Source organism: Trachinotus anak, unplaced genomic scaffold, assembly GCF_046630095.1.
Source record: "Trachinotus anak isolate AG129_WGS33_773 ecotype Australia unplaced genomic scaffold, CSIRO_AGI_Tana_v1 ptg000010l, whole genome shotgun sequence".
NCBI lineage: Eukaryota > Metazoa > Chordata > Actinopteri > Carangiformes > Carangidae > Trachinotus > Trachinotus anak.
The window spans coordinates 26615431-26628320 of record NW_027273861.1 but is presented as its reverse complement, the minus strand read 5'-3'; the positions used below and the strand labels follow the sequence as shown (position 1 = coordinate 26628320).

The 12890-nt window shown below is 40.0% G+C and overlaps 1 protein-coding gene across 7 annotated transcripts in view; it reads right to left on the bottom strand.

Moving 5' to 3' along the window:
* Positions 1 to 12890, bottom strand: part of LOC139626197 (contactin-associated protein-like 4) — a 103951-nt gene that overhangs the window by 29732 nt on the left and 61329 nt on the right. For all 7 annotated transcript variants that reach the window (XM_071486469.1, XM_071486464.1, XM_071486465.1 and 4 more), the window contains 2 exons: positions 12128 to 12287; positions 4652 to 4758 (listed from right to left, as the gene is read on the bottom strand). In XM_071486469.1, the coding sequence (XP_071342570.1) occupies positions 4652 to 4758; positions 12128 to 12287 (267 nt within the window). The remainder of the gene's footprint in view (positions 1 to 4651; positions 4759 to 12127; positions 12288 to 12890) is intronic.

Here is a 12890-nt window from a genome sequence, read left to right as displayed (position 1 = left end):
AGGCAATGATTACTTTTTCTATCAAAGTGTAATTGGCAAAAAATAATAACAGTATTCAAATGTAATTTCTAGGAAACAGGTGTGACATAAAAGTTTTGATGTCCTCTGTCATAATCGTAATGCTAAACCTGAGTTTTCCAGCTCAACTAATTCAAACAAGTATATCTTAATTTTAGCTTCCACCAAAAAGACTTAATAAAAAACACCACCACAGTCAGCCAATTACAGATGATTCTGCTTTCAGCATAATTTGTTTTCTAATCTTAATCATAAAATATGTAAAGAATTGAGTTAGAATTTGATATAAACTGATATTTATAATCAGAATAAAAACAATACTCAAACTTAATCATAGTTGCTGGTGTATTATTTAAATTCACCCAAAGGAAAATGTGCGTTTAATCCTGATTGAATTAGTGCTTCATTCTAAATAAATGTAAACAAATATCATCAAAAAACAAAAGAGCAGTGAAGGCCAAAGAGATGAACAATTACAAAAAGGCATCAATCAATTCAAAGTAGGTGAAAACAAATTATGTAAAAGCAATGTTTATAAAGTAACACACACAGACACACACACACACAGACAGACACACACACACACACACTCCTTATGTCTCGTCTCAGCTACATCCTCCCAAGACTTTGATACAGCTCAAGAAAGGTTTTGACCAAATATAACAATAAAACACAGTGTCAGCGGAGTGTGTGTGTGTGTGTGTGTGTGTGTGTGTGTGTGTGTGTGTGTGTGTGTGTGTGTGTGTGTCTGTGTGTGGGTGGGTGGGTGGGTGTGGGGAGGGGCTGGGAAGGACCTGAGTTGGCCCGGATCCAGCCCGGGGCTGATTACACCACCTTGGTGTAGAAAGATTCAATCAATGCTTAGCTGTGTAATCAAAGCCACAATCTCTTTAATTTCTAATTTGACTCACCTAAAACACTGTAGGCAGTCTCTAAGTTGAAATCCATTTATGTGGAAAGAACAGCCTGCCTCAGGACTCCTCTCCTTTCCTGACATGCTTTCTGCCTCCATCTCCTCTCCTGTTTACCTTCCTCTCACTCCTGTCCTCACTCTCTCGTTATCTTTCTCTCTGTAAGACTTCTCCCCGCTCCTCATTTCTCTTTTTGTCTCATCTCTGCCATCTCTTCACCCTTCTCTTCTGTTCGTCTCTGTCATTCCCTCTGATGATGCAGGGGATATAAATCATCCTGCAGTTTGTTGTGAGCCTAAGTCCTTTATTCCAGTTCAAATGTTCAGACCTGATGATAGCAACATTTAGAACTGATTAGAAAAAAAAAACCATTTCATTATTAGTGTGTATTCATTATAAGTAGAAGTATTGTAATTATTACTTATGTTTAAGACTAAATACAAGCGCTGAGAGAGACCACACTCTTATACTTTCATACAAACCTTCAGTAGGGAGCCCCAGGGGTCATTCCTCCAAGTCAAAGAATCTTTTGCCAAAAGATTTTCAGAATAGATTTAAAAATACAACTGCTTATGTTTAAGGGGTTTCTAGGTAGTGGAAGGTAAAGTTGGACAGACTCTTCAGCTGGAATCATGTGTCCGAACTGTTATAGTTAATAAATGTGGCTCAGTTTTAGCCTATAGTTTCGATGGCTTTTCGTTGTACAGTATCAGTGTGGCTGTGCCCTCCACTACTAGCATAACTGTTGCAGGAGAAGAAGCTGTGATGCTAAAACAATAAGATGACAGATATTTGATTTTGCTGTTGTCTACAGGAGCCAGTCAATCCTATACTGAAAGTAGAAGCTGTGGGAAAAAAGCAGCAGATCTTCACAACGGAGAAGCTGGAACCAGATAACATTTGACAATTAATCTAAAGATATTTGAGCATGCTTTTTATGTATTTATATCTCAATAATTCATTTATTAGCTGTAATTTATTGGCTTGCATCCACGTGCATGTGTTGATTTTTAAGTGTTTGAAGTGATCTGGGTCATTATTAACCTGACACGCCAGATGGTTTATTACTCAGAACCATCTGTGAAGGCTTCGTTAAGAACTATAAGAAAATACTTGGCAGGTGATTGGCTGAACCATCTGTCTAACACTGTCTATCACAGGCTGACTTCAACCAATCAGATTCTGCATTGCTCCCATTATCTTTCACTGTCAGTGGAGCCAGTTGGTGAATCTAACTCATGCTGAAGCTGGTCTGGAGAAGAGTGAAAACATATTTACCATCAACAAAAGCTTTCAGTGCCTTTGTTTGCTCTTCTTTCAACAAAGAAATACCCTTAACTGATGCTGTAGAAGCATCCAGGCTAACATCTTTAGGAGCCACCATTGTTGGTAATGAACTGTTGCCACACAAGTGACACGTCCATAGCTGCCAGTAGTTCCTCCCTCACCAGACACTGATTAGTCCAAATTACTGTGGTTCAGGCAAGAGCCAATAGCTGGCGAGATGGGTTCTTGTTTGTAAGAAATGCAGCTGCCTTGTGAGGTTGGGTCATTAGAAAGAACAATGAACAAAATCCTTAGAGTTCTTTCAGACCCAATAGTGGTTCTTTAAAATGATTCTATGCTGCAGCCGAGTTTTTTTGTCAGTTCTTAATTGCTTCTTTTTGTGATTCTACTAATGAACTACCTGGAAACCTCAGACTTCTAAAATCTAAATACCAAGCAAACAGAAAGAAGTTCACACCAGTTCCTCTGATGCTGTGGCTGATGTGTGCTGTTTGAAGAGAGAAGTGGGAGAAAACTGGAGCTTTCATCTACAGCAGCATGTCTTTCCTTTGTTCTTTCCTCAGCTTTCTCTCAGTGGATAGAGTGACACTTTATTTCTGCAGTATGTATTACCAACCAGGCTATTTCTGTTAAGAAGCGGCGTATCAAATTTGGTGCAAACTTACCCACAAGTGTCCACAGACTTGCAGATAATGTATAACTTTGAGCAAATAGCCATTTCAGGTTTTTTTTAAGCACAGAAAACCACATTTAACTTCATTTGCACTTTGATTACCCAATGTAGTTGGGAAGAAAATTTGCAAGTTAGGCATTCACTTGTTGTAGTTCCAGTTTAGGAGAAAAATAGTATCATATCTCAAAACTGAGCCGTCCAGACACAATAGTAATTTTCAACTGATGTCTTTCTCTTCAAATCAGACAGAAACTAATGTTTTTCCTTTGTGACAAACAAGAGATCATTTCCATGTCATTGCTACGCATTGTTGACGCTCCTGAAATATCAGAAATCGCTCATCCTAGTTACAGCAATATCTATAAAGAAAATGTAATTCTCCAAAGTTCTTTCATCTGTGGCAAAGTCACACAGTTTGAGTGGCAGGTGTTTGATTTGAGAATGAGCCTCTGCCTCACTGTGTTCAGTGGGACGTGAGGGAAAAGCCGCCTTCACACTCAAGTCCCTTTACACACTGGCCTGGAGTTGGATTCACACACACACACACACACACACACACACACACAAATATGAACTCCCATTTAAAATGAACTAATAACACCAGAGATAAGAGCCTTGAGCAGGTGTCAGAAAGCCAAAAATAAGACCTTTTCAAGAATTTCAAATTAAATGGAAATCTAATTTTCTCAGCATAATGAAGCACCATCAATCTGTTTAGTCGATTCCTGATTGAACACTGGAAATTAAAGTTTTGAAACAACAGAATACGAAAAAAACAGGATGCAAGGAAATTAACCGTTTGGGGACATGGGGTCTCACTGCTATTAAAGCAGATGAAATGAAAACATGTCTGGAATATTAACCACGTTCTCTAAAGGCTTCAGTTACAGGTCATTACATGTTTGTTCCTGCAACAAATAGAAACGTTGCACACAAAAACAATATGAAGAAAGGTGATGACTCCACTTGTTTTAACACGATTGCTTTTTCAATTATAACCTACTTGAAATAAAACATTTAAGAGGGTGGTGATATTATTAGTTAAAGTAACCTAATGGATTACCAGTCACCTCCCCAACATTGTCATTGTCATTTAACGAAATAACACACAAGCTCGATGTTCCCATCATATCCACAGTTTTGCTCTACACAAACTCTTATTCTTGGGTTATTGGCTGGATTTAAAGGATTATCTTTTTATAGATTATACATGTTTTGCTGCCCTCACTTACTTTGAAGCTGTCCTAACAAATATTTAGTCTATTTAGTCAAATGATTATGTCTGTGAAAGGTTTTGCTTGTAGTAATAAACACATTGAGAATTTCACCCAACTCCGGAGTTATTTCTGAGTGAGTGTTTTAGCATCTTTCAGCTCCTGCTGCTCCGGTCCAGCCTAAAAAGACTCTGCCCACCCAACACCAACCATAAGACAGACAAAGTTTGCTATTAACCAGTGAACATAGTGGAGTCAGATTTTTCCATCAAAAGTTGGTGGAGACCAAAAACAGAGCTATAGAAGAATGAATACTAGAGTAACTTTTACGTAGGGGGCCAGAAATTAATTTAAAAAAAAATAATGTAGCTAATGAAAAATCAAATGTGAGGTATCTTCCAATGCTCTATATTCTCATAAGACTTTAATTTGATTAATACCTGTCTTCTAAAGAGGAATAATGACTTTAGCCAATTCTATATTTGTCATTGCATAATAGGCTTCAAGCATTTTAAAAACCTCCTGGTGTTTTTTGGATAGTAGCTTACAGCTGTGGCAGGTGGCTCCTCTGTAGCCGCTGTTGGAGCAGTTACAGTGGAAGGTGCTCCACGACTGAGTACATCTCCCTCCATGCTCACAGTGACTGGGGGAACACCTGGGAGACAGACAGAGACACACACAGTGAACGAGAGAAGCTTATTGTCTGTCAGAAGTTCTCAGAGAAGTTTCTCAAGTATGTCAGCATGAAAGAGAAAAGGAGCAGGCCTTCAACACACCTGACTGTTCTGATGAGCAGGTGTGTAGGAGGGACCTGAACAAAAGCCGTCTTAAAACAACAAAGAAGAAGTTTCAGTCTTTCAAGAACATTTCAAAAAGCCTTTATTTTCATGTCGAGTGAAACAAAGGGACATGTTCTGAGAAGTAGCTGGTTTGAAACCTCCCTTTGTTAGTATTGTTAGCTAACATGGCATCATCCAGAGACAAAACAATTTGAACTTGAACTCCCGCCCAACCTGTCTCTGAAAGAATAGAGTCTAGTTGCATTATTTATTTGGATGTTTTCAGGTGATGGAAGAAACATATTTCATCAAGATGCAGAACAGTAATTATTTTATTTTAACATTTAACATCACTGCTATTCATCCAGCTGGTCCAGCGATGAGGCTTTGTTTTAGTGCTATCAGAGGTGAGGGGAGGTCATTTACGGTTGGGAGCATATAACATTTAAGAGTCAGCTGCAAAACAGTTTAATTTATTGTATATTAGGCTGGGACCAAGTGCAATTAAACCAACTGTAGTGCAGTACTAATAAGCTCATTTGTATTTGCAGTTGTGCCGACAAAATGTACAACACACAGGAGCACTACATTAACAGTGATACTAACATCTAACATGCAATAAAGAGAACATGTTTCTTTTCTAAATCTATACAGTTGCACATAAATGCACAATTCTTGTTTTAATATCAGTCAATGTAAGACACATTTTTAATTGTGTTTCCACACAGAGTAGAACAAGAACACAAAAAAAATTATTTGGGTCAGCCCCAAAATAAAGTCTATACAATACCAGAGGAACACAGTCCATGCAGTAACACATCTATCCATCTAATTACCAGAGGCCATTTGGCCCTAACAGTGTTACTCAGACACAGCTGGTTCAAGTTTATTTCCTGTAATCGTCTACATTAGCAAACACTCATATAGTGTTGGCAATAAATAAGAAAAAACTGTTAGAATAATAATGTGCAGTGACATGTTATATAGATACTGCATTATGCATTGGGTGATTATCAGATATGAAAATTAGCTCCCCAACATTTTTCCCTCCAGAACAATTTTAGATTGTTGTTGTCAGCACACACAGTCACACATATACTGCTCGTGTTTGTGAGGACACTTTATTAGGTTCTGTATTTTTTCCAACATGACTCAACCATTATCTCCTCCCTCCCTCCCGTCCCCATAGCAAAGACAAACAGGAAGGGCTAGAAAAAATGTACATGTAGCTACAAGCAGCAGTATGTAAGACCTTTGTATGTCACAAGTCGTACAGAGGGCATGGTCAGAACAAACACACAGCTGCGTAAAGATGATGTGTATAGACTTCCAACACCATCAGTCAGGACCTGAACAGGAACTGACCTTTTTGACATAATGCATTCATTCACTTTAGGCCCATCATAACTACTGAAAAACTCACAATGGTCCTCACAAAGGTAGACACACAAAATCATGATCAGGCAAAGCTCGGTATCCAGAGGGGTGAAAGATAGCAGGGTCATTCTGGATGACTGAGGAATTAGGAAGCATCAACGGTGCAGGATGGCAGGAGAGAGAGAGTGGGATGAAGAGGTGAGACAGAGGGCTGAGGGGAGGGGTGGGAGGGAAGGATAGATGAGGAGAGCAGCAGCAAGATGGTGGCAGTGACTGGATCTTAACTGTGTTTGGACAGTGAACATGTGGAGGTGAGGTCAGGGGCCTGTAGCTGGAGACAGTAGGAGAAGAAGCATGGTATGTCACTCAAGGTAAATGTAGAACTGATTTCTCATCACTTAGGTGAGTTTCACAAACAAAACTGTCCTGCTTGTCCTCTTTATTTCCAACCTGATCCTAAGATCATGTCCCATCCCATTATATTTAGTCAAGATCTTTTTTCCGTCCAACCACTTATTTCCTTCTTTAGGTAAACTCTTATGGTGTATCTTTCTAAATGTAGGTCTAAATACAATAGTAACTGCTATTTTTCTGTGATTATGTTGAGACCAAGCGACAACCTCCAGTGCTGACAAATGAAGCCAACACTAAGTGACAAATTCTCAACTTTACAGCAGCGATTAACATGTTTAGAGCCTGGTACAGGCTACAGCTAATTTCCCCCATCATGACAACTGTGTAGGGGTGAATTTTTATATAACTCATCTGTTTAAATTTTATTAAGGATTATGCATAATTGAAGGCGGGCCACTTTGCTTGTCATGAACTGGCAGGCACTGAATTCTAGGCTCCACCCACACCACACCTCTTTGCCCATTTTTGAATTAGCCAGGAGTCAGACACTGCCAAGAAGGCAATGGTGCAGCAGCCCTCTCCAAGCTTCAAAACTGCTCTTCATAAACCTCCCAGAGCATCACAGAGGCTACATCTATCTTAATGTACAGTCTATGGTTGAGACCTCACCTGCACTGAGACCTTCTTCACCTGTATCCCTGCAGATCTCTCCTGAATACAGGGGAAAGCTATTCAAATGACTTAAAAAATTCAATCACTAATCAATTAATCCAGATTTCCTCTGTATACGTGCAGCAGGCCCAGCACACGATCGAACCCCAGTTTACCATCAGACTATTTCTTCTACCAGGCTCTAGAATGAAAAGCCAGAGAACATGACTTGTTTATTCACTACTTTATCTTCATTGTAAGAGCGGACAAGAAGAGCAGGTAGACAAATGCCTGTGCATGCACCCACTTTGCTGGGTTTTTCAAAATCCACTTTGTTTTCACTCCCACTGTAGAACGAAAAAGCTGGGAAAACTTGGCGAGAGCCATCTGCAGCCACAGTAGGCAACTCTTTCCAGCAGCGTTGGAGGAGTTTTCTGTCATCGTCTCAACATCCAGCTTGCTGTCGGCAGCCTGCTGCCACATGCAGCCTCAACCCGGAACACAGAGAGCAGAAATTACAAAAACACAAGGCTGCGATGAACAGTGAACTGAACTGTAGCCTGTATCACTAAATCTACTATAAATCTTTCCAGGGCTAAAAGTTCCAACTTTTCAAAACACTTTGTCCTCTATAAATCTCCGGGGGGGCTCCTACAGCTTGACTAACAAATGGCAATGCAACGTGACAGTGAACTGCACCAGAGCTCAGATCACAGGACTCTGGGATTAACTGAGAAAAGGGACTTTGTCGCTTATCTAAAAGTTTCTAGTGCAGTGTGACAGTGTCTTATAATGTAGCCTGGATCACAGGGCTTGCATCCAATCTCGCCGGCTTCTATTACTGCCTCTGGCTAAACCAACGCAGCACAGCACCTCCCCCGATCTGCACACTATTACTGGACAGGTAGACCAGGATGTCCCACAAAGACTTCAAATAAACTGCAGTGTGCTGAACAGCATGAGGGAGAGGGAGAGGAAAGGTTTGTATTTTTATCCTTTCAGGTGTGTGTGTGTGTGTGTGTGTGTGTGTGTGTGTGTGAGAGTGAGAGAGAGAGTCACTGGTCACAGAGCACCAGACATGCCATGAAGCCAGTGGCTGTCAGACAGACATACACAGACAGTCAGACACAGCAAGGAGATTGGACCTCTCACTGACCCGCATTTCTTTTCATTTGCGTGTTTGTGTGTGTGTGTGCATGTGTGTGTGTGTACTTGTACTTGCTACACAGTAAGGACCAAAAAAAGTATTTTACTAACAGAGTGAGGACATTTTGGGAAAGTGAGGACATTTTGGCTGGCCCTCACTTTTTGAGACACCTTCAAATCACATGTCGAGGGTTAAGACTTGGTTTTAGAGTTATGGCTAGAATTAGGTTTAGTTTAAGGTTAGGGTCAGGGTTAGGGTTAGGCACTCAGGTGTGATGGTTAAGGTTAAGGGGCTAGGGAATGCATTATGTCAATGAGTGTCCTCGCAAAGATAGAAGTACAAGTATGTGTGTGTGTGTGTGTGTGTGTGTGTGCTTTGACAAGGTGTATTATTAAGTTGTCAGGGACCTGACAGGAGTAAAGAGGTCAGAACTACTACCTTCTGACAGCTTCATCTGTCTCGCTCCAAGAACATACACCCACACACTGAGGAGGGACGGTGGTGGGAGGGGGGTGGTAACTTCTGAGACTTCATAGCCCTGAAAAGCATGAGTGTCCTAAAGGTGTCATCAAACAAACAAAGCGCTTGTCAGATCACAGAACAGCATCAGAAACCCCCCCTTCCTCCAACACCTTTCCCATGTCAGACTGTGGGGCCGTGACAAATTTAATAGCGGCATGAGAGTGTTTTCTTCTCATCTTAGCCCTCAACAAGAAAGCAAATTAACTGTCAAACTATTCCTTTAAAAAGGCCCTTTTCAATTTTTCATTCTTCACTCATCGTTTTTTTTTTGTGTCCTCTGAGATGTGTTTTACATGATATTTATGAGGCAAAAAATGAATCCACAATAAAAAAAACAAAGGTGGATTAAGTTTTTGGAAGTTTCTGGAACTGTCTTTGGGACAATGGGAATTCCCAGTTCTAATTGGAAGAACATTGGATTATTTCCATTACTTTTTCCCTTGTAGGCCCCAGGCAGTCAGGGCTAACGGTGCTCTATCCCGGAAGCGGTTGTCATCCATAGGTTTGCCCCAAGGGTGTTTACTGTCCCTGTTATTGTATATTCACCATAGAAATGACTGTAGGAGTAAGTACAAGGACAGGCTTCCCCTGAAGTTCGCAGATGACACTTTCCTAATCAGCCTGCTCCAGGATGGAGACATCAATCTTGGGCCACTTGTGAAAAAAACTTTGTGTAGTATTGTGACAACCACTTCCTGAAGTTAAATAATCACAAAACTAAAGATAGGTGGCATAATATCACCAGACCAGACTTATCCCTCAAATCAACATGAGATGGTTCAGTTCTGCAAGTACCTGGGAATAGTTACTGACAAGAGCTTGAACTTTGACCTCAACACATCTGCAAAAAGGGCCTGGAGAGACTTTGCTTTCTGCAGAGAATGGATACTTATAATGTGGACACAACACTGATGGCTTTATTTTATAAATCCTTTTGTGAGTCCAAACCTTCAGTTTGATTTCTCAGACAAACTGATTGTCCAACACAGCCGGCAGAATAATAAAAAGCACACAGCAGCTTTCTTCAGCAGATATCTATGACAGAGTTTTGAGGAAGGCACTGTGGATCTTGGCTCTGAACACCCACTCTTGGAGGAACTCTTCTCCTCTCCTCTCCCCACTGGGTGGAGATACAGGTCTCCCAGCTTTAAAAGCAATATTCTTTTATTCCAAGTGCAATGAATGTGCTTCATTTGTCGCACTGTATTACGGCCACAATTCACCTTTAACGAACAGATGCATCTTTTTTATTCAGTTGTTTGCTGTAACTGCTGTGAATAATGTCCAATGTCCTTTTTTATGCCCTCTACTGTAAATCAAGTTTCACCTCAAGGTTCAGTAAAGATCTCTGAACACTGGCATGTACACTATTAAGTAGGTGCATGACATGAAGCCCACTGCCAACTTATAACTGTATACATCAGCTGCAGCCTGCAGTGGTTCTCTTAAAGTCTTTTCTCTTCAAGAGAGCTCGAACCTACTTCCCATTTTTGGCTTCAATAATCACCTGAAATGAACAAGGAGATGAAATACATTTCCCTCTAGCTGCTAATTAATCCACTTAGCTGCACACACAGCTAAGTGAGGAATACAGTTCAGTGTAGCTGCAGTATTAAGTGGCCAAAAATTGGAGTTTTAGATTAACAAATGGCTACTGCTCTATTTTCAATCCTAGATTTCAAAGGCAGGCTCTTATGCCTCAGGGAAGGATTTTTTCAATTTGATCTTTTCATTCTGTGTTATAAACAAGCGATTTAGCCACCCCTGAGAGATAGTTGTGATTTGGAAACTTACATAACTGTGTGCAGAGGGAAGAGTGGGGATTATAACACATTTAAGATGTCCTCCCCCAGAACTTGTCGCTAACTAAAACATCTCAGTCAGCAGGTTGTCACATTGTATAGGTCTGATATCACAATTTTTCTTTGCATCCCTTTAATCTTAATGTAAGGTGACAGTCGATGTAGTCACCTTTCATTCACCTCACCTCTTACACTGCTTTGATTCTGAGTATGTGTTTTATTTCTATCTGTCTGTCCATCTCAGTGCTGTTCAAAAAGATGACAATACACCGATTTCAAAGAAAATGTGCATATAAATGGACATTAACCAATGTGTTTATTCAGGGCTGACACAATGCTGATCATTAAAAATTAAGGAGACCAATAACCAATATTTGCAGCTGATATACAGTTGCAGTAAAACTAAAAAAAACTTTACAGTAACACAAACTCCAACACAATGAACACATAAAATAAAATAAGTAAAACCCAGTAAAACTTAAATTAAAAGTCCCCGTTCCCAGTGACTCCTCAGTGCTCCCTGTTCACCAGCACCTGAGAGCACAGTTGTTCGGCGTGCTCTCCTGTCTCCCTCACAGATCCTGCGACTTCACTAGAAACACGCTCACCTGGTGCGGAGCAGAGTGGTGAGCTGGGATATTTTCTGGCTTACGAACCAAGTAATTTAAAGCACACTTCAGTCTCCATAGAATGAAATCTTTATTTAAAAAAATTACTTACCAGTGTCTCTTTATTTCTGCTAGTATGCCACAACCTTACACAACAAGTTCAGGGGTTTTAAGGTTATAACAGACAGTTCATTCTTTATTGTTTTTGTTTTTAAATTTACTGATAATATCACCAGACCAGACTTAATCCTTAAATCATAACTCTCTGGTCTACATGCTTGTTGTTTTCAAAGTCATGAAAGTGACAAATGCCAAGCCTGATTAATTAGCCTTGTTAACTGTAGTGTTTTGTGTTGACAAGGCCTCTCATCTGACTTTAAAGAAGACAGAAACTAATGAAATGAAAATCTCCAGCTGTGTATTTTATTGAGCATGGTGAAAGGACAGAAACTCTCTGGGCAGTGCATTTAGAATATTAATGTGTGCTCCAGAATAAGAGTAAAATTCAAATAAATCACAAGCTGAGCATTTATTCCTACTACTGTTTTCATAAATCCTGAGATGACTGTGAAAAACATTTTGAACCCCAAAACTGCACAAAGCAGAGGAGCTTCACATGAAAAGTCAATGAGTTCACTCAAAACTGAAGAGAAAAAATAAAAGCGCACTGGTGTCACAACAACTGTGTACGCACGGCTTCACATTCAGACACCTCTGGGATGTGTGGGGCTCATGGAAAAAGCAATAAAGAAAATTAATTCTGATGGTATTTTTGGAGACTAACCTGTCGATGATGCCACACATATCAATCTGCAAGTGGCTGTAGTTTCCCAGCAGCCTTTGCTGCACCTTAATCAGGTCCACAGGTTGATCATCCAGAGTCAGGAGACGCATGCAGCCCTGGAACATGTTGAAGGGGTTTCTACACTCCTGAGCAGGACAGCCTGAGGAGGGGAACAGATGACGCTCAATCAGTGGCTGGACTCAACATTGTATTTGTTTATACCCCTTTTCTTGGTTTCATTTATAAACATGCAATTTAATTAATCTAAATTAACTTTAATTCATTCTAAGACAACCAAGAAAAGCGCCTTTCTCCCCCAAAGTGTCTCCACTTACACGAACCATGTTTTCATGACTAATGAAGGCAAAAAAATAAATAAATATAAATCCTAAGTAGAACCAACTCACAGGCCATCCCCTCTCAACCGTTACGTCATCTTAACATAAACCAATTTGTTAGAACACATGAATCATATACTGTGGAGCACTCAGTCAGCTGAAAACAGATATTGTCATGATTAAACATCATTTATAGAATTGTGAATGTCACATTTTGTCTTGTGTCTAATGAAAATATTGAGGTCAGAGTTGATATTAATAGAAAGTATAAAACAAATCAGACTGAGGCAGATTTAGCTGTGATGTAGAAATGAAAGTGAAGCTAAAATTGGGACTTGTGATGAATATATGCAGTATATTGTTGATATGGTGGTTGGGAGTCGTCTTCATAATGACAGATGTGTCAGATGGCAGGGTTATGGATG